This window comes from Lissotriton helveticus, chromosome 1_1 (genome assembly GCF_964261635.1).
Source record: "Lissotriton helveticus chromosome 1_1, aLisHel1.1, whole genome shotgun sequence".
Classification (NCBI taxonomy): domain Eukaryota; kingdom Metazoa; phylum Chordata; class Amphibia; order Caudata; family Salamandridae; genus Lissotriton; species Lissotriton helveticus.
The window spans coordinates 373,502,240-373,525,189 of NC_136057.1; the positions used below are offsets into that span (position 1 = coordinate 373,502,240).

General features: G+C 45.7%; 1 protein-coding gene across 6 annotated transcripts in view; it reads right to left on the minus strand.

Moving 5' to 3' along the window:
* WNK1 (WNK lysine deficient protein kinase 1) overlaps positions 1-22,950 on the minus strand; it is a 1,347,111-nt gene that overhangs the window by 585,544 nt on the left and 738,617 nt on the right. For all 6 annotated transcript variants that reach the window (XM_078673696.1, XM_078673699.1, XM_078673700.1 and 3 more), the window contains one exon: positions 22,740-22,871. In XM_078673696.1, coding sequence (XP_078529822.1) covers positions 22,740-22,871 — 132 coding nt within the window. The remainder of the gene's footprint in view (positions 1-22,739; positions 22,872-22,950) is intronic.

Genomic DNA, 22,950 nt, shown 5'->3' on the forward strand with positions numbered 1-22,950 from the left:
ACTGTTAATTACACGTCCTGACAACATGCTTCATTTTAAAACTGTGACAGTTGTTTAAAGAGTGACAACAGCAGACCGGAAGCGCACAATGCTTTACTTAAGTAATACCATGTGGGCTTTAGGCTTTCAAGGGAATAAAAACAACAGGAAATGCCTTTCGTTGGGGGGTGGGAAGCAAGGGGGAGCAGAACATTTCATGGATATATTTATTTTGGCAGATTAAAACGACATTGTGCCCAAGTAGTCTGCAGCGAGTCAGAGAGGCCCTTCAACTGCAAGAATTCAGGAGTCATTCTCCTCTGGCACAGACCACACACACTACTTAAGGATCCTCTTAAATGGGTCTTAAACGGTGTAAATGTATTTACATCTTACGTATTAATGCGATTCTATAACATACAAGGAAAGAGCTGAAGCGCGAGGGCAGATCTACGGCTGCGCGTCGGAGGCTCAAGCCTTTAAAACAAAGCACTAGAAACTTTCAACGCTTGTCTGGAAACTGAGTTCTCCAGGGGGTATGTTTTACTCTCTCAGCAAGCGTAGCACTGTCTTAAGCTTAAGGCACAGACATATATATTGTTTAATTTAAAGAAGAAGAAGCAACAGAGACACATACACAACGTGAGAGAGTTTTCAATGCAAGAGCAAGCTTTTTGGGTGAAAAAATACTTGTGTGCAGAGAAAAAACTAAGCCCCTAAACTTTGTATAGTGTGAAACTCTAAGCAGACTGCATCTAAAAGCTGCCCGTCCTGCCATTAAAACACAAAAATGTGTAAAACGTCTCTCCTTAAATATACAGAAAGGCAATCGTATGACTCATCTTCTGTGAGCCACGCCTGCTGCCTCGCCTCTGTCATTTTACATTGAACGCGCTCACCGCTCAGACCATCTGGATTGCATTACACAGCACTCTGACAGCTCCTAATTAAGATTAATGGACTGCCGTGCGCGTAACCACACAGAAAATGCCAACAATGGCGGACGCAAATTAAATATAGCCTATCGCGTCAAGGCTACTAAAAAGACAGCACAGCGAAGACGAATCACTATGCAGATGCCATAAAAAAGCCATTGCCATTACGCGCACTAAGGAATGTTTCTGCCAGAGCCCTAAAGAAACTTTTTTTTTCTTTTTTTCTTTACAATAGAGCTCGGAGCTCCGCCCCACTTCGTGGTGACGTAGGCCGAGCCCTAAAAAATGGACGTTTGCCATATAGTTAGCAGACACCATTCAATTGAACAAGGATATTCTGGAAGATTTCAGCACCAAAGTCTGTAGGTCTTCAACATTTCATTTCTCTTTAAACTAGATTCAGACTTTTTGGGGAGAACATAATCTAGAGGTTTTTATTTCTTGCACCACCTTATTTAACCTATTGGTAGATGAAGTTTCACAACAATCAAATTAAAGAAAGCAAACAAAAATGAATGCTTAAAATTATCTCTGGGGACACCTCCTGTTGAGATACAGATGGGGGATGCTGGGCTACACTGGGTGCTGGTTGCAGAGCTTGGACATGCCCAACAAGGCTACCAACAGGAACCAACGCATTAGATTCTATGAAGGACGGCATAACAGCAAGAGGATAAACTGGGTGAGCCAAAGGATCAAAAGCCAAGGGAGGGGACAGGACAGCAGGTATGATACCTGCAGAGGGTTTCGGGACTGAGGAGCAAACAACATTGGTCTCGCCAGGGTTTTGCTGCAGGAGATGAGTCGGGAAGCCCTGCGATAGAAATAAGGAAGTAAGAGTTAGTGAATACGGAGATAAAAGGGTATAAAAAGCTAGTGAAAAGCGAAGCAGGCTGAAAAGGGGGTATGAGCTTTTTTGACAGAATGTACATTATCTGTGTATGCCACAAATTAAAGTAGGTTATTAAAAGAAATTAACTTAATAGACATTTACCGATAGAAGTATTAGGAACTATATGTGCTTGAAGGGGTCGGACTGTTTAAAAATCATAAGGTGACAGCAAACCAGTAACTGTCAAACCACTGGATCCGCTGAGGTAATGTAAACTAGTATAAAAAACAATGAGCCAGGTTCATTATGTAAGGGCCTATTCTCTGGAAATGCATTTTTCTTTTTTGCAAAAGCTAATAATGAAATACTGCAGTCTTCAAGTCCAGCAATTCTTTACATAGATACCTATATCTTGATGCTGGTTAGAGGCCTCATCTGTGCCTCAGAATTGGGATGAACTTAATTGGAGCAAAAAAACCTTGATTCTAAGAGGGATAAAGGATGAGTGACAAAAGGGAAGCCTACTTATCTTATTATATAGGATTGTCCTCCAAACTCTGTGAGAGTAAAGATCCTTGAGATATTCTTTGACTCTGATCTTGCATTTGTTTCTCAAGATAACATAGTAATTAAGAACATGAACCTCTAGCTGCTCCTCCGAAAAATATAACCACAACTCCAAATTGATCACAGAGTGGAACTGACAGGTGCCTTGGTTCTGGTATGCAAGCATTACTATATCATCATTTACAAAATGCCACCCCCAAAACCCAACTGTTAAGAGGCAAAGAACACGTTATAAAGAATGTGCCTTAACTGCTGCAAGCCAACTAGCCGAAAGCGGACTGTTAGCTCCTAGATGATTCTAGCCTCAAGTTCAAGTTTCCTCTCCATCAGCCACGAAACAGTGGTACAAAGGAACAAAATAGCTACACAAGTTAAACCTCGCTACACACCAACCAGAGAACTCTATTAAACGTCCACCCATTTGTTCAACATTCCTTGAAGATGATGAAATAAGGCAGACAGTTGCTGGGCAAGCAAGGACCTAAACCGAACATCTAAACTCAATCATCAGAGGTTCAGAACACTTTTGAAAACTGAACAATTTAGCCAAACCTTCTACTGAGACTTACACAGATACAGAGGTCACAACTGGACAACATCTGACACTCTTATTAACCCATCTGATCATACCCTAACTCCCCCACACCTATGTTTCTCCTGGACCATCCTTGTAGCTCTGAAGTAACGGAATGGCTACACATGGCAGTTTCCAATACTTCTAAATACATTATTACATATTGCTGAAGCCTATGCATTGCGCTGGCTAGTGCAAACTCTGTATAACACTGGAACATTCCCACATCATATAGCTAACTCCGTTTTGTCAAATAGCATTTAATCCATACAAAAAGGGCAATGGCTAATTCCAGCACAGTACCAACTCCGGCAAAGTAAGCTTAGGATGACAATTGAGGTATCATATGTCAAACCCAGTTTTTTAAAGGAAGAGCAAAACAACCCAGTGAGTGGAGGAATTATCTTAGTTGTTTATTAAATTGAGGATGGTTATGGTAGACCACTAAAACCACTGCAAAATTTGGAAAGAGACAGAGCTTGCAGGTATAAATGAATTTGCAGTGAAAATAAACTAATTCCAATAGAAACATATGTACTGAAGGCAATGAAATAATTGTATGTGCTTGGTTAGAAGAAGATATTCTTATGTGCCATAATGAATGCAAAACAAGAGTTTTATGACGTAGTAAAAAAGGTGTTCCTTGAAATGCAATCATAGTTCTGTAACATAGTATTCCTTGAACAATTCTAGAACCTAAATATACCAGCATCCAGAAGGGATTCAAGAACACTTTTTATAAGATATTTCTCTTTTTTTCACAACTTTGGCAATTTCATTATTACTTTTATCTTTGAAAACGATTCAAATTAAACAACTAGTAAACACCTAAGAGCTAAACAATAACGTTTTCACATCCTTAATACCTGAATTCAATTTGGGGGGGAGGGAAGGTGGGGAGAAACAGCTACTGAAAGTTTCTTGTTTATTACCAATATTTTTCAACCTGCCTTAAAACTCACAATTTATAAGCTCATCAAATTTTTTGAGGAAATCAAGCGTTAAAATTCCACCCTTCCTATTGTGAGAAAGTGAATTATTAGTTGGGGTAGTTGCGAGGCATCCCCAAGTAATAATTTCATTATTCCATGCCCGGTCCAGTTAGTATTCTTTAAATCAAATCTTAACTGAGACCTGGGTCACTGTGGTACAGAGCAGCCGGGCTTAACTCAAAGGAAAACAAGTATTAAATACCTATCATACCAAAACAGTAAAAAGCACAACAAACATCCCACAGTCCAGGGAAAGGCCAGTGGTTACTGATCAGCTGGCCACTTTGCAATTGAAGGTTTATTTAGCATTTGTGTCCATGAACCTTAACAGGGTAGCTAGCCAACTGACCCTTGGAGTCCAGCCATTGGGGTCTCTCCCTGCAAAGGCAACAATGGGATAAGCCATTCACTCTCAAGTCCTTTCTGTGGTCAGCAAGGACTGTCTTCTTTGGAACAGCTTTCTTTCTGAGGTTCACTGGTTCAACAGGGGCAGTCGTCTTGTCCTTTCTGGGTCCAACAGTGTTCTCAGGTTGGTGCAAGATGGGCCACTTTTACGCCAATATCTAGTTTGTGGATAAGGAGGACTCCCTAGCCAATGGGGCTACAATTTCCACTGGGCAACCCTACCCAATCATACATCTTTTCCGGTGGGTTTGTTACAAGAGGGCCAGCTGGTTCACCCCAAAACTCCTAGCCTCCAAGCAAGCCTGGCAGAAACTAGGCAAGAAATGGCAGTGAACAAACTCCGGACAGCCACGCAGCACACAAGGACGCCATCCGCAACCACCACCACCTCATCAGGGCGGCCAAGAGGACCTCCTTCGAAGACTGCCTCGACAACCATGCACACAAGAGCATGGAGCTCTTCAACATCGTGAAGGAACTCTCCAACCCCAGCTCCAACGACATCCCGCCGTCGCAAGCCCTGTGTGAATCCCTCGCCACCTTCTTTTACCGCAAGATAGCAGACATCCACGACAGCTTCAACACCCAGACAGCCCCAAAAGACAGCAACACAACAGACCTTCCGTACACCATTGACCACGACCCCTTGCTAGCCTGGGCCAACGTGAGCATCGATGACACCATCAAGACCATGCGCTCAATCCACTCTCCAGCTCTCCGTCAGACCCATTCCCGCACCACGTCTTCAACAGAGCAAGCAGCCCCATCGCACCCCACCTGCGCAACTTCATCAATCTCTCCCTTGAGACCACGACCTTCCCAGAGATCTGGAAACACGCAGAGATCAACACCCTACTTAAAAAACCTAAGGCAGACCCAAGAGACCTCAAGAACTTCCAGCCCATCTCTCTGCTCCCCTTCCCGGCCAAGGTCATCGAGAAAACCGTAAACAGACAGCTAATCAGATACCTTGAAGAAAACAGAATCCTGGACCCTTCCCAGTCAGGGTTCCGCTGCAACCACAGCACCGAGACTGCCCTCATCGCCGCCACCGATGACATCAGGACCCTACTGGACAAAGGCGAGACTACAGCATTCATCCTCCTAGACCTCTTTGCCACCTTCGACACCGTCTGCCACCGCACACTACGCGCCCGCCTCCACGCCGCAGGGATACGACACAAGGCTCTGGATTGGACCACCTCCTTCCTCTACAGCAGAACCCTGAGCGTCCGCCTCCCCCTTTTCGTTCCAAAGCCTCTGAGATTATCTGCGGCGTACCCCAGGGATCCTCCCTCAGCCCAACGCTCTTCAACATTTACAAGGCTCCGCTCGCACACTTAGCCCGACAGCACGACCTCAACATAATCTCCTACGCCGACGACACTCAGCTGATCCTCTCCCTCACCAAGGACCCCATCACCGCCAAAGCCAACCTCCACGAAGGAATGAAGGCCGTCGCCGACTGGATGAAGACCAGCGGTCTGAAGCTGAACTCGGACAAGACGGAGGTCCTCATCCTCTGCTCCAACCCTTCAGCCTGGGACGACTCCTGGTGGCCGACGGGACTGGGGGCAGCCCCGACACCCACCAACCACACACACAACCTAGGAATCCTCCTTGACTCAACGCTCAAAGACCAAGCAAGTCAACGCCGTCTCCTCCTCCTGTTTCAACACCCTCCGCATGCTCCGCAAGATCTACAGATGGATCCCGACAGATACAAGAAAGACAGTCACCCAGGCCCTCGTCAGCAGCAGCCTCTACTATGGAAACGCCCTCTATGTGGGAGCCCAACCAAGCTCATCAAACGACTACAAAGCATCCAAAACACTTCGGCACGACTGATCCTCGACGAACCACTCCACGGCCACATCACCCCCCACCTGAGAAACCTGCGCTGGCTCCCCGTCAACAAGAGGATATCCTTCAAGCTCCTCACCCTCGCACACAAGGCACTCCACAAGACTGGCCCAGCCTACTTCAACAGACGGCTCTCCTTCTACTTCCCCAACCGCCAGCTATGCTCCGCCGACCTCTCACTTGTCACCATCCCATGCATCCGAAGAACAACCACCGGTGGGAGATCCTTCTCCCACCTCGCCGCCAAGACCTGGAACACCCTCCCACTGAGCCTACGACAGACCCAAGACCGGTTGACCTTCAGGAGGATACTCAAGACCTATTGCTGACAAAGAATATAACCTAGGCTCAAAGGAATCTATCAATCATGCCTAACACTAAACAGATATAAAAGCTTAAGAAATTTACTAGAAAATGGGAATTTGTGTAGGATCTACAGAAAATGCAGAACCAGGGTCAAAATACTTAATTTCAAAATACTCCGTGGGAAGAATACCTTATCTAATAACCAAAATCGAACCCCATATAAAACCGGACTTCCTTAGTTTTTGATTCCTGGATTTAACAATTCTGGAATTCAAGGTTTCTTGGGCTAGACTTTGAGGTAAACCGTCAGCGTCGTTTTTGTTGTCGAAGCCTACAAATGTTAGGTCTTATAACATTCATCTGTGCTGCATTGGTACACTAGTGTAAAAAATTACAGCACTTAATCTTTAAAAGAACCACCAAGTAAGACTATCCAATTAGTAATGGCACTATGCTTAACAGGCAAAAGCATCAGTAGCCACATAATTATATTTCGGTGAGAGACGACAGAAAATGGGCATTCGAATTTTAATAGTTGGCGAGTACCATCCTAAAGGAACTTGAGATTGTGCTGTCAGCACAGAGTTATAACTATGGGCCTAATCACGATGGGGGTCGGTCGGACAACAGACCGCCATCGCAGTGGGAATGAGACCGCCTGAAAAACATATTTCGATAAGACCGCCATGTAGGCAGTCAGAACTGCCTTTTTCTACTGCCCTTGTGCTGCTGCCTGGAAAAGTACCATGTGGTGTCTGGCACACAGTGCCAGATGCTGTGGGAGGGCACCACATGTGCACCCCTGGCCACTAAGCAGTGGTCCATAGGGGACGTGGGACGTGGGACCTGCTTCTGGTCTCCTAAGTCCCTTTCTGGCTGAATTTTCATGGCAGTGGGACTGTCATGAAAAGGCAGTTGGAAAGGGACATCCTATTCCCTACAGCGGTGCCTTCGAAGGCACCTTCTCTATTGTAGGTATTAGAGTCTGACTGCTGCCCGAAGGGCTCCTAGAGCCATACAGAGGTGACCCCCGTCTACATCATTGCTCCGATAGTCTGAATTGTATTCCAGCGATCGGACCATTTGCCTGGATGACGGCCTGTCAAATTGCGGGCCTTAGTTAGCAACTATGCAGCGAGTTGGTAAATTTCAACTTTAGTTAACTTTAACTCGAAGTTTATCTTAATACACTAGTTTTAAATTTGTGCTCGTCTTTATGTACAAATTTACCATCTTTGTCTGTAATTATTGTGACACGATTTTAATCTTAAGCAATATTTGAATGCTACAGCTATGATCGGGCCATAACTAATACTTTGAAAGTCTAATGTCTTCAGATCTTAGTACCATCTAATGTATGAAGAAATGTTTTCGCTGGCAATGTTTAACTAGGGTAAACAACAGGAATTAAGACTGATTTATACGAGATGTTACCTTATGCCACAGCTTGCTTACTCTACGCGCAGATGTAGCTACTACTAGAAAGGAAATATTCCATGACAGGTGATGAAGAATTGATTTGACCATGGGTTTCATCAACACAGATGATCACTTCTGATTGGGCGCAGGACCTCTAACCAAGGGAATAGATACTTTTTAAGACGCTTTTGCTTGAAACAGAGCGTTCCTGTAAGACTTAATAGTAGCTATGTGAAGTTTAATGTAGGTAAATTGCAATTCAGACTTTTCAAAGTATAATAAATAGGAAGAACCATATTGTCCTGGCCATTCAGGGGACCAACGGACTTGTTGATGGAGCATATGAAGACCTTGTGGTAGTGCTTGTTTCATTAAAAAGTGTTAATGCATTCTGATGGTAGACTCAGAGTCTTATCATTTGCTGGCACCGTCTGAGCAATCTGGCTCGCATTTGTCCTTCCAACTTCATCGCACACAAACTTCATATCTCTGCCACACAATGTAGGAGGATGATAAGGTGAGGTTGAGGGGAAGGCAAGGAGTGAACGGGTGAGTTAAATTAGGTTAGGGTTTAGTTTCTTTTTTTTATTTGTACGGTTGCAAACCCATGCAGATTCCAAGTTCCCAAATGGTGGGAGTGCTCCAGAGTTGGGCATTAGAGGTAAAGGTATTAAGATTTGCAGAGTGAAGGGTGAATCAAAGTCTAGCGACCTAACATATGTCAGTTCCCCAGCTTCGAGGTCGACCGCTCTAGCCATTAGGCTACATCCTACATCATCACTGAGTATCTGTCAATTCCTATTACCTAAAAATGTATATAAATGGTAAGGGTTTAAGCATTGAGAGCCAATCTTTGGAGGGAAGATGTCTTTCCGGTAGGAAAGTTGTTACTGAAGTGGGGTCCACGAAGAATACCGCTCCTTTTCACTCATGTTGAATATCCAAATGTTCCTTACCTGTCATACAAGAACAACATTACAGCTCATAGTACTCACAGACAAAAATAAACCTTAGAGGAAAAGTCAATACGCTTCAAGCCTGAACAAAAGGCTCCTCTTTCAATGCCGGGTAATTGGAATGCTGTTTTTCTAGATACAGCGCTGCAGGCTTTCTCAGCGCTGGCCACACAGCTCTTCACAATGCCTTTCAGTCCCCCACTGGCAGACCTCACAAGTTAGACAAGTAACTGCCGGTTGTTTTGCAGTTTTATGAAGCGCAAACTCAACCCCAAGGTATCAGAGCGCTTTACATGAGCACCAGATAGATTACAGGAAGACACAGGCGTTTTTGGTAGGCTCATTGAGTGATTTGCCCAGAATCACAGGATGGTGAACCGATGCCGAGACTCAAACTTGGCTCCCCAGCTTCAAAATCGACAGCTCGGTCCGTTACGCCACACCCTCTCTCTTGTGGTTCTAGGTATTGAAATTGCAGAATAGAAGCTAACAAGAGGACTGATGCCGCGGATAAAATGTTTTATTTTCATAACGTTTAGTTTATATGTGTGTTTTAACTTTTGTGTCGAGCTGTTTCAGGCCGTCGCAGAACGTCTTGCCAGAACACCACCGGACTAAGCGCCTCGCGCAGATCAAGGTGTGTCTCATTAAACTGCATTAATATAATTGTCTGCTACCACGTGCTGCACAGTTCGACCAAGCAAATACGGTAAAACAACAGACTGTTTCCAAAGCAGGAATGTACAACACGGTGTCCCACTGTGTCCTGCTACTCAAATACACACCTGAAACTGAGCCCGTTTACACACCCGTAAAGTGGACGGAACTAAAAAAGAACAGCAGTTCCAGAAGAAATAAGTGTGCTCTTCCGTGTTTGTTCCTTCTCAAAAGTGAATTAAGAATGCCATTCAAATGTTGATGCGGGGTATTGTTTGTTGAACTAACAGCCGAGGACCATTAATTTAACTTTTTATAGTGAAAAGCATATATGAAAGCAGGAACTGAGCGCCAGTGAATGAGAGTGCATCTATACAAATGTCAAAACAAGTGTACTGTCTTCGTTTAAATTTAAAGCTATAGAACACCCAAACATATTTGCCAACGTCATTAGGTCACTACGAGTGTCCCATTAAAGTCGAAGTCCCATCAGGATTGCGAAGATAGCAGGTACTACGCACATCCCACATTTTTCTCATGGAAGCAGGTAAAATGTTGAGGTGAGAGTGTGCAAGAAAATGGAGGGAACGTGGGAATCTACAAGGAAATATGTTATTCTGCATTAACGTTAATTTCTGATCTTTTAAGTAAAGGTAGCGATTTCCAAATCTTGTGTATTTAGTTTGCTCATGTGACGTCCTTGTTCAGGGCTGCTTTGGGTTTCCCGCCGAGCCCTGAGCTAAATAATCTCGTACTTAAAGTGCGGGTTGGTTTGTTAGGAGGATATACAGCTCACAGTCTGTTTCAACAGAACTCTCCGTGCAGAAGCAGCAAGTGAGTGAATGGTAAAAGCCTGCCTTATCGGCAAGGAAGAGAGCACACGCAAATGTGGAACTTTTCTTTACTTCAGTTTAATCTTTAAGAGCAGCAAAAAAAAAAAAAAAAACGACAGATGCTTGTGAACTCTTATCTGACCCCTGCAGGTTCAAGGTGGCGCTATTAAATTCAGTGACAAATGGAAACAAAAACAAGCATCACCCGAAGGCAGGCACTGAAAGCGATCGCTTTCGCGATTGCTATTGAAAAAAAAAAAAGAAAAAAGCCAGCGAGTGGTGTTTTCAATTATCACGCCCGTGTCTGGCCACGATGAATGAAAAAATTTGGGCTTTGGTGTGCGTAACAGACACCAATAGGCCATGAACGCCCTTGGCCTATTGCGTGTTCTGTTAATAAACAACACACACGCAGAGCCCAATCAAAATGGACCATAGGAAATGTACACACACGAGCGTGTGGAATTTCCATGTCCATTTTGAAAACCCAGAGAAAAGGACTCTGGCTACGCAAACACTGCTGCGCAATGTATGCTAGGCCGAGACCTAAAAAGCTTTGTGAAAGATGTTTCTGGACACTTCTTAATCTAGAGACAGGTTATATATAATTGGCCTCTTTCTAAACAAGCATTTACAATGCAACGGTTTCGCCTTTGGAGAAGTTAGAGCTATTGGCATTGTAAATGACAAAATGTGTATTTATGTGTTGGTTTTGAAAACAGATAAATAAATGGCATTGTCATTTACATTGCCAATAGCTTAATCTCTCGCAAATGTGAGAACTATTGTACCCTACGGACGAGCTCAGCAGACAGCAATTACTACCACCCACACACACACCCAGAGCCACACACACCCACCCAGAGCCAGCCACACACACCCAGAGCCAGCCACACCCAGAGCCACACACACACAACCAGAGCAGTCACATACACACACCCACTGGAGCAGTCACACACACACACTCAGGAGCAGTCACATACACACACACACACTCTGGAGCAGTCACATACACACACTCTGGAGCAGTCACATACACACACACACACACTCTGGAGCAGTCACATACACACCCTGGAGCAGTCACACACACACACACACACACACTCTGGAGCAGTCACATGCACGCACACACTGGAGCAGTCACACACTCACACACTCGGGATAAAGGCTGTGGCTCATGAAACACAGTGTTGTGTACATTAACACACCATGAAGGGAGACTTGTAGATGTATGGTTTAGTAGTGTGTGACGCTGCACACTTTCAGGGCAATGTATGCATGGGGCGTATTTCAGAGCACTTTGCTGCAGTAACATTGCCAGCAGAGTAGTAATTCTTATGTGAATGAGAGCGGCTTGCAGCCTCAACGAAATCAGAACGAATTAAGAAGACAGGGGCGAACGACCATATGTCTAGTATTTGCAGGAAGAGGGCCTGTCTTCAACATCTGTGCCAGTAAATGCCTTCAAATGTACATAACATAAGTGTTTTGTAACCGGGTGCATACAACGCGCACGCAGCCACTTTGTATTTTGCTTCAATTGTGAAAAAACAGGACGACAGAAAGTCTGGTAGTGTGTGAAATCTCAGCTTGACGTGCCAGCTGACAAAGGAAACCAGGCCAAGAAGCTGAGAAACAAAACCAAACAAGAAGCTGAGAAACGAAACCAGGGCAAGATAATGAAGTGCTTGACGCTCGGCACTAAAGATAGTAATCTCTTCGTTCCCAGCAGGCAAAGTACTTCACATTGAGACTGCGATTTGTTAGGCACGGGGATATCAACAGCAACAAGGTTTAGCAACATGAATATCCGCTTCCTCTCACCTTGGAGATGCAGTTAAATCTAAATATAACTTACGACATTCGATGGGGTTTGTGCATTAAAGTCTTTAAAAGCGCAAGGCATGAAAACAGAGCGAGGGCATTTGTTGGGAAGTTTCGTTGCGTGCGGTGATCACGCCCACATCTAAAACTGCCCGCCCCCTCTTTGTTCTGCAAAAGCTAACAAGAAGTGAACGAACACATCCATCTAAGAGTAAAGATTATGAAATGGAGAGCACACCAAGCTCCTTGAGACCCGGGCATTAATTAATCTTGCAAGCAGTAAAGGTTTGCAGCTTTAACAGCTCTTACAGTGTACACCAGAAGGGGTTAAGAAATGACATCAAGAAGGGAGCAACTTCCAGCCACCAAGGGTCTCATTGGAGGTTCGCAGACGGGACACTCCATTACACTCGTGGCGGACGGCTCATCCGCGGTATTACAATCGAATTATAGCCTATGGCATTTGTAATGTAGGAGACATGATATCCACCATGTATTAAAGCCCATGTAAGCCCCTAAATAATTAATGAAAAAGGCATAGCATGAAAACCATGATCCCTTTCATCAGTCTGAAGCAGAGCTTTGTCCTCAAGATCTGAAAATGAGTGTTTTTTCTGCTTTTGTTTTCGCTAAAATCAGAGTCTCGGCTCAGCATACTCAAATATAAACATCCCTTGACGATGCCACTAAACGTGAGCACTCCAATGCAATTAATCAAGACATAAACCGGAACTGACAATTAAAAAACAGCTGATTCTATCATTGCAAGCGCAGGACACAGAAAGTCTGACACCTTAACACACTCTCGGGAGGTTTTCTGCACATTAAGCTGGTTCTGTGACAGACATCTTCCTTCCATTACGCAATAGAGGAAATGCAATTTTTTTTTACTTCAACACCCAAATTACAGGTTTCTAATAGAAGCAGTTGACCGGTAACCCTGGATACTGGATACAGAACTAACTCGGCTGTCAACAAACACAGCCCCAGGCGAGATGAGGCCACCTATTTACCACACGATGAGCAAGCACTCTTGTATGTACAACGAGAATGAAAAGGCAAAGCTCGTGAGTAAGGAACGTCTGAGGCAATTATTTCCGATCCAGGAATGACATCTAATGAACAAGACTTCATTACATATATCCTCAACAGCGAAATGTAAAAAGAGCAACTATGTATAGTGTACTTAAAACACATTTTAAGTTAAAAAAAAAAAAGACTCTTAACCAATATAAAAATACACACGCGCGAATTCGTTTGTGGTTTTCAACAGATAATGCTAGACACGCTCGCTGTACGAAGTAGATCAGTGTCTAGGCGACCCAGCCTCAGGAGGCTGACACGGGCTGCCGTCGTCTCCCGGCGCAGATGCAGCAGGGATAAATAATGCACCATGTGGGTATCGTGTAATTGGCATGTTTTATAATTGGTAGCTCCATGATGCGCATGTTAACGTGTGTGAACCGATTTCTGGGCGCTCCAGTTTCCGTTTAGTCCCGGTTTGTCTTGTGTGTTGGGATGAGGTGGGTAAAGGGGAGTATTTTACTTTGCTTAAAGGACACGTCTGCAGCGCTTTAAGAGAATGTGGGCAGACGGCTGCTGAGCTCCACGCCTCCACATAATACGGTCTGGTGCAGCAGACCACCATGACTCTGGGAGGAGAGATATCCCAGATGTGCGCACGCAGGCAGAGGAAACAAAGGGCCGGGTGTACACGTGGGTACGAACAAAAAAGTGAGGCACATACATGTCAGCGTTTGTGGTTCAGGGTTGTGGGAGCACAAGCATAGCAAAAAATAAAAGGCGTTGCCCAATTCAAATTAAAGCAATAACATAGAAGATGAAATCGGCCACTTTGAGTGCGACCGATGGACTCCTTTTCCCAAAAATAGAATACTTGTTTTCTAAACAAGTAACCAGTCCATACATTGTGTAGTTACGGAGTGATTCTATGTATTTAGAAGGTCGATACGTTCGGAAACTGCCTGTTAGCCTCTGCGTCTCTCTCATCATATGGGGTTAAAGTTTACCTAACACCAGCTTCGAGGAAACCCGTTTGCTCTTATAATTTTAAAATGAAGGTTACAGTCACGGATTTGACGTCACAATGCCACGACGCTCGCTGTAATTCTTTTGCTGATAGGTCCAGACGCCCGCTGTAATTCTTTTGCTGATAGGTCCAGACGCCCGCTGTAATTCTTTTGCTGATAGGTCCAGACGCCCGCTGCAATTCTTTTGCTGATAGGTCCAGACGCCCGCTGCAATTCTTTTGCTGATAGGTCCAGACGCCCGCTGCAATTCTTTTGCTGATAGGTCCAAACACATAGCAAAAGTCATAAAACACGTTCGAAATAAAGAAACGCGAAGGGAATACGACCATTTGTAATGTAACCGGTGCTAATGTGAGGCGCTCCAATTCCTTCGGGTGGAGCTCGAGCTATATAAAACTGCAATGAGATAAGAAAGACAGGAAGAAAGAAAGAATATTTTAAATATGTCCCCCAAAAACAAACGACTATACCAACATTCTTCTCCTAACCTGCAGTTCAACCTTACCAATCGTCTAGCGAACCCACTAAAATATCGCCTCCACACAAAAACAAGTCAGGTCCCGGGCCGGCCAGCCAATCGCAGCGCGGCCCGGGACAAAGGGGCGGGGCTTAAAAAAAGCCAGAGAAACGCCCCCGAATCGCGTTTTCACCGAGAAAGCGCGATTGACAGCCTCTGCCTCCCAATGGCTAGCCTCCATTTATGGAGCAAGCCAATGAGAGGCAGAGGCGGGTCATCGATCAGATATAGAACTCAAGAGGTTTTGCTAGCGCATGCGCACTACGTGCGCACTTGCAGGCAAAACCTAAAAATGAAAATGAATTAAATTTGGCCAATTGAGTCTTTGGTCAGGCTGCACAATATGTGTAGTTATATTTCAAAGTGAGCTTATCTACTAAAAAGTAGTGACACAAATATAGATGTACATTTTCCTAAAGTGCTCTGGGATCCTACATATGAGCAAAACAATTTATTGCTTATGACTTTGAGGAGGGGCTTCTGGTGGAGACTTTATTATCTATTAGATTCCACCTTCCCTTTGCATACAATTTGAAGGAAATGATGCTTGTACTCTTTAAGCAGATGCCCGCCAGACCTCTGAAGAGACTCTTCCCAGGGGTGCTGTTGAGGTGAATTCCTTGAGTCTAATAGTTTACTTCCCCGTACATTTTCATTGCCATCGTAATCATGTGGCAAAAAGAGATTTTTTTGCCCATTGCTACTAAGACCAAATGCAGCAGAAGATGTCCTTCACAAAAATGGAGGACCTTGGTTTTGCAGCTGTTATTTTCTTTTTTTAAACAAGATACAGTTTTGCTGGCTCTGAAATACCTGGAGCAGCAAAGATTTCAAAGAAAAGTTGTAGGAGTGTTGGAACCAGAGACATTAGTAGTTTGAATGCATTCTCTGTTGAAGGGATTTGAGTGTGACTTAAGTTTGTTGAGGTGTCTTAAATGGGATCTAGAACACTATAGCTTCCTTCATCAAAACCTCATGGACAGTTAGAATGCCATCAACTATTAATATCCTAAATGGAGACCTATGAGTTGATGTAGAGCTGTATATACCTTCCAAAGAATCACACGTGGGGTCTGTGGTTGCTCTTATCCTCTGTCAGAAGCGACAAACTTTCAATCAAACAGCATTTACAAAGAGCAGCACTGTTTTCGCTAGGGGTATCTGGGAGCTGAAGTTGCTGTGTCTGTCAAAAAGCCAGATCTTGAGTCTCTTTCTGAAGTCTGCAAAGGAGAGTTCTATTTAGAGGAAGAGGGGCTTGTCGTTCCAGGTCTTGGCAAAAGTGTAGTAAAAGGAGCGCCCCCGCTACGGCTGAGATGGATGCAGAGGGTGTAGGCGAGGGTGAGTGATTAGGAATCCAGGTGTCTGGAGGGTTGATGGAAATTTAGTTGATGTAGGATGGTCCTTGATCACGGAGGGCTTTGTAGACATGCGTGAGGATCTTGAACTGGCATCTCTTCTAGATGAAGAGACAGTGGATATTTCTGAGGTGAGGGTGATGTGTGACCATTTAGGAGGGTAGAGAAGTCTGGCTGCCACGTTCTATATGGTATGGAGCCTTCTGAGAGAGTGTGGTGTAGAGAGCATTGCTGTAGTTGAGGCGGCTGGTGACGAAGGCATGAGTGACTGTCTTTATGGTGTTTGTAGGCATCCATCTGAAGATTCTGCAGAGCATTCAAAGAATGTCGAAGCAGGAGGAGGAGACTGTGCTAACTTTCCGTTTCATGGTTAGTTGGCTGTGAAGGATGTCCCCAAGGTTGTGTGCATGGTCTGTTGGGGTTGGAGTAGGTTCAAGTTCCACTGGCTACCAGATGTTGTCCCAGGCGAAGGTGTTGTTCCCGAAGTTCAGTATTTCTGTCTTTTCGGAGTTCAGTCTGAGGTTGTTGTCCCTCATCCAGTTGGCTACGTTGGTCACGGCGCAACACAAGATGGTATGGGCGTTGGCGAGGTCTTTGGTGAGCGAGAGGATAAGTTGAGTGTTTTCTGCGTAGGAGATCATGTTGAGGCCATGGGATCTGAAGATGTCTGCAAGGGGGTCATCTAGGTGTTGAATCGAGTGGGGCTAAGCTGATAATCCTTGGGGTACGCCACACGATGTCCTTGGGTGCAGAGGTGAAGGAAGGTGTTGTACTTGTGTCAGCCATTCTTTGCCATTCCTCCCTTGCCTCCACATTCCTTTTCCCGCATTCCCTTGTTTCCATAGTGCATTCGAGTTCAGTTTTGTGTCAGTTGCCTCCCTGCTCAGCTGGGGGAGTGTCCGTTATGCTGTTGGCTCCAATAAAAGCAGCTTACTGAACTTACCTGCTGTCGAGGGGTATTTCTTTCTCTACTACAGATTTTGGCGACAATCCTTCCACGCCTGTGATGACACCCCGAATCCTGTGGCTGACCAGGGACTGAGTGACGACGTGCCACTCAACCTGGCACCCCTTCGAGAGCCCCACAGTTTCCTGCCAGCAGCGGACTCTCCGAACCTTCGCCCGCTATCTTCCGCAGCCTTCTACCGTTTTTTGTGTGTTTTCCCACATCCCAAGGCATCCCGGCAGTTACCGTGACGTCGGCATCCGGACCACCAGCATACGTCAAGACGCTATTGACTCTGTCGGCCATCTTGAAGTAAGTCTTTGCCAGCGCCTGCTAACAGTGCACCGACTCTCCACACATCACAACGTCTGCCAGCATAAAAGGCAGCAAAGGCCTGCGACAGTGAGCGGTGCAGCGTTTCTTACGTACTTACGCTCCAAGCACCTGCAGCCTTGTGAGTACTGTGCTTCCTTATTATTTACGTAACTACGCGACGTGCCCCGGCCATTTTGTGGTCTATATCTTGTCCTTTGTTGCCGTGACATCTGTCACGAAGGAGCCGTTCAACATGACTCCTTCCACCATTTTACGTCTAACTTCACAGTGATAAGCACACTATCTACCATCCAAGCTGAAGTCAACTTTTTTTTTTTTTTTATTAAAAACTTTTATTAAGCAGCAGAAATCATGTTTACAAACACGGGCCTACAACCACACGGGCTGGCCGCTAACAATCAAGGCATGGTACAGTACAAAAATCAGTGGTCAAAACCCTGCGGTCAGGCAAGAACAGGATACAGAATGCCGCACACAGTGTTAAACAGGAGAGGAAACTTTTCGTATTTAAAAAAAAAAAAAAAAAAAAAACTAAAAGAAACGAACAGAAAAACAAGGCGAATAGCATAACTGTCCGAGTCAGCTCTTGAGGGGGAAGCTCACTAACGAAAAATACAACAGAGCAATCAATAGGACAAGTCAGGGTGGGGGGACAGAGGGGAGGTCAAGCAAGCCATACGATTAAAGAACGGACATATGGGAATGCCAGTTCAGGGGGACAGAGGGACATCAGGCGTCCCTACCAGGGGAGGAGTACAGATGTTCCCGCGATAGGCGTTCCACTGACACCAAATCTTCGTCCATGCCCTCGGTCTGCCCCTAGCTATGTACACCGTCTTTTCCCTGAACATAGACCAGTCCATATTTTCTTCCCACACGGACACGGAGGGGGGTCTTTGCGAGCCCCAAAGCTGCGCTATATCTCGTTTTGCAACCATATACCCCAGGGTCGCCCATCTCGTCTGGGCCACAGTGTAATCGTTGGGCTCCCACACGTTCAACAAACACCTCCGGGCCTCAGGCGCCAGGGCAATCCCAGTAACATCAGCCATCACCGCAAGCACTCTGGTCCAATAATCAGCCACCTCCGAACATTCCCAAATAATGTGGAGAAACGTAGCACTCATCCCGCACCCACGCTTACAGAGCCCATCCGGGGAGAAACCCATCGCAACCAAACGAGGACCGGTAACATACACCCGGTGCAATATCTTAAGCTGGACGAGACGGAGACGGGCAGGAATGGCGACCTCTTTCGGGGAAGACAGAGCCGATTGCCAGTCTTCGTTGTCCAATTCCAGCCCGGCCCACACCGCTCTAAGCCGGTCGAGCAGATCCGCTCGGTTGTTGATCAACTTCTTGTAGACCAAAGAGATAGTGCTATCAGGGAGATGGCCGTCAAGTATACGGTCCTCCAAGGGGGAGGATTCAGGAACGGCGGTACCAGACACCAGAACAGAAGTCAGGGCATGACGGACCTGCAAATATCTGAAAAACTCTCTGTCACTCAATTCATATTCATTCCGAAGGGCCTCGAAGGACTTCACTTCTCCTTTCACCCACAGGTCACCCACTCTGCAGATACCAATCATGTCCCAGCGTTCAAATCCCTTTGTCGTCCAGAGACATCCCAAACGCTCAGACGCATAAAGCGGAGTAGCCAACGTGACTCGATCATCCCAGCCCATGCTCAGATTCGCAGCCCGCCACACACTAACAGCAATCCTAGTCGGTCCAGTAAGGTGACGCCCAGCTGCCCTCGAATAAAGCACTCTATTGAAATCTCCACCCGGCAGTTGGAATTTGTCCATTTCAAAAGCCGGATTTGGGCCGGGTGAGTATACCGAATGGTTGATGGCGGACAACTGGGAGGCCCAATAATATCTTCTGATGTCAGGAAGTGCCATGCCCCCATCATACCAGGGGATGGTGAGCTTCGCAAGGGCAATGCGTGGACGCCCGTCCCAAATCAGCTGTCTCTGCAAACCCTCTATCTCCCGGAAGTAAGTAGCAGGGACGTCGTCAAAAGAGTTCTGGAGTGCATAAAGAAATCGCGGTAAGGACATCATCTTAAAAAGAGCGGCCCTGCCCAGCGGCGACAAAGGTAGTTTACGCCACCGGGCCACGTCCAGCCTCAATCTACGAAGTGGGGGAAGGAGATTGCGCTCGAAACGGAGCGAAGAGTCCAGTGTAACAAAAATCCCCAAGTATTTAAAGCCCGAGTGAGCGACGTGGATGGGAAATCTACGCGGCAGCGGAGGCAAGCCGCCAGAAATAACATATACACAGGACTTAGCCCAGTTTATGATCAAGCCAGAGTTCTTGCCGAACGAGGTAAGGACGTCGAAGAGGACATTTAAAGATTTACGCGGGGAGGTAAGATAAAGAAGAATATCATCGGCGTAAAGCGATACACGATCCTCAAAGTCGGGGGACCACCGTATGCCCTTGATAGACGGCTCCCATCGGAGCCACGCAGCTAGCGGCTCCAATGCCAGAGCAAAAAGTAGCGGAGACAAGGGGCATCCCTGTCTGGTCCCCCTACCAAGGGAGAAGGGCACCGACACTCGACCGTTAACAACGACCTGCGCCAGGGGGTTGGTATACAACAGTTTCACCCATCCAATGAATTCCGGGCCGAAACCAAACTTCACCAGAACAGCCCAAAGGTAGGGCCATTCTATCGTGTCGAAGGCCATCGAGGCGTCCAGTGAAGCCAAAATGGCCGGTTCCGTCAGAGACCCCGCCCTAGCGAGGACTCCATGAAGGCGCCGCAAGTTAAGGGCTGTGTTCCGGTGCGGGATAAATCCGGATTGGTCCCGATGAATCAAGTCACCAATAACCGCTAGGAGACGAGTGGCAAGAACCTTGACGAGAACCTTAGGTTCAGCGTTCAACAAGGAAATGGGTCTATATGACGAACAAAGATCTCGGGGTTTACCGTCCTTAGGAATAACTACTATTGTAGCCAGGCGCTGGTCATAAGGAAGGGTACCTAAATCACGGGATTCTCGAAACATCGCTCCAAGATAGGGCGCAATCTTATCGGGCCGCAGTTTGTATAACTCAATCGGCAGGCCGTTCGGGCCCATAGCCTTGCCCGAACGGAGAGATCGAATCGCCGCCGCTATTTCATCCGTAGAGAACGGGGCCTCCATAGATACCCGCTCCACTTCGGAAAGGCAAGGCAAATCAATGTCACGCAACAAGAAGTTAGAGTCCTCCTCATCCCTGTCAGACACCGGGGAGTAAACCGTACGGAAATAATCCGCAAAACATTCCACAATTTCAACCGGGTCAGTCACACTCACACCATCCGGAGTCTGAATCACAGGCACAACACGATTCGCTCTTTCCTTCTTGTCCAACCAAGCAAGCAATTTACCCGCCTTATCCCCAACATCATAAAGTCGGCCCTGTTGCTCCCTGTACATCTTTTTGGCAGCGTCCGTATGAAGTCAACTTTTGATATTTTTCATAATTACGCTTTTCTTCACAAGTCATTTAGAGCCAGCTTTCCTCAACAAGCCATTTAAAAGCAAAGTACTTTTAAGTTACTCATGCGCATCCAGCGTGCATTTGTACATCAGGACGGTGACACGTACACCTCTGCCTCTCCTTCTCAAGCAACCAGAGACACACACTTTTACATTTACGTGTGTCCATAACTTACATTTACCTGCGTGCACACTTTCCACGGTAATGGACATACCTGTTTAACTACACTCCACCTTAATTTATTTTGTATTATTACCACTAGTAGTTTGTATTGCGTTTTCTTTTCTTGCAACATGTCTGTTCTACAGGTGTATGTCATTCCTACCCCTCACTTCTTGCAAGACTGGCAACCCATCCAAGATTGGCTCATCATGTTAAAAAATTACCTGGACACATTGGATGGGCAAGAATTCAGCACAAAGAGAAAGATATCACTCCTCCTCAGTACCCTGGGCAAAGAAGGACAGCGAGTATTTTGGTATCTCCATCAGGCCCTGCAGGCCAATGGTGAACCTTTATCCGGCGACTACAAAGAAGCAATTTGTAGACTGGAGGGAAGATACACCAAAGAAGAAATCTAGTGATGAATCGCTCGGGGGAGTAGCTGTCACATGTGCTGCAGATGCAGTGGCACTGGAGTCCACTGCACCCTGCTTATTTCTGCTTTTTTCTACAGAGCCGGGGAGGGGGTATGCATAGCATTTCCTTGCCTGCAGAAGGATGTGTGTGACCCTTGCTGCGCCACTAAACCAAATGTAAAACAAAGGAATGCAACAAGAGTCACAAATAAACAAGTAATGGCATCTGATTTCTTCGAGCGTGTTCCATATGTTTATTATACACATATTTACATTAAAGATGCTGTAACAGCTGTTATATGCCATCCATTATGCCACAAGGATTAAAATGAAACCCTTCCACTCCAAAATACATAATTCCAGCGGCCCTTCTGTGTCTATATGCAGACATTCCAGTCTGTGTAATTCTTCTACCTAAGGCTTCCAAAAAATGTACAGCTGTATGTGCCACCAATAGTCCTCAAGAAGTCCCAGGCCTTTTCTAGACTCTACAAGGAGAGCTGGGATGGGGGTGTTTATTGATGAATGCACAATTGAAGGTGATGGTGTTTTGTTGTGTTTCAGTGTTTTATTGATTGTTACGTAAAGAATGTTCACATTAAGATGCCTCTGTGGCCTCTTCGGCCTGAATCATTTCATGTTAGTTAAAATAAGGACCCTTTGGAGTACACCGACCCACCCTACACACGAGGAAACTGCGACATAGCTGTCCCTCAAATGTTTGGGGACTCCGGGGAAGGTGTGAGTTTGGCAGCCCGGGCCTAGGGAGACAGGGATCTTTGGATGGCTACAGCAGAGAGCGTTCAAGGGCATTCTGGGGGAGATGAAGAGACAGGGACAGAAACATCACAAGCATTTACAATGCAATAGGTCTCGCATTTATGCACCAAAGAATGCTGTGTCTGAGGAAGAGAACCTCCTTAAAGAAAATAGTGCTCATATTCTAAAATATCATATACTGTGTAAGAAACAAAGTAAAGGGTTCAGTCGCCATGGGAGGTGACAAATGAAGAGGCGGTACTAAGGAGGCACTAACAAGCCTATTTACGAATCAGAAGCCAGCATTTTGGACAATGACACAAGCCAATGGCAATTATGGGTGGAGAGTGGGTGGGGCTTCTATTCGCTACTCCACCACATCAAGTCTCGCAGAGCAGCGCATGCGTGCTGCCTCTAGGCTCAACCTAAAAACAAAGTACAGTAAAACAGGGTTACATTTCTGGGATTATAAAGATTCCACTGATCACAAATATGCCAGATAACATTTGAAAGAAAAGCAGAAAACACATGTGTGGCCTACAATAGCGTCTCACCTGTACTGTCAGTATCTGAGGTGTTTGTTGAGTTGGGATTACTGGCTGTGGTGGGACAGCGATGCCTGAGGCAGGGTGTTGCTGTAGGTGGTACTGTCCTGTCTGCTCAATAGAGGATGTCTGCTGAATACTCTGCAAAGAGAAATATATTGGGGATTTTGTTACACAAATGGGAAGATAATGGTGTTTTTATATAGTTTGCCGCATATGC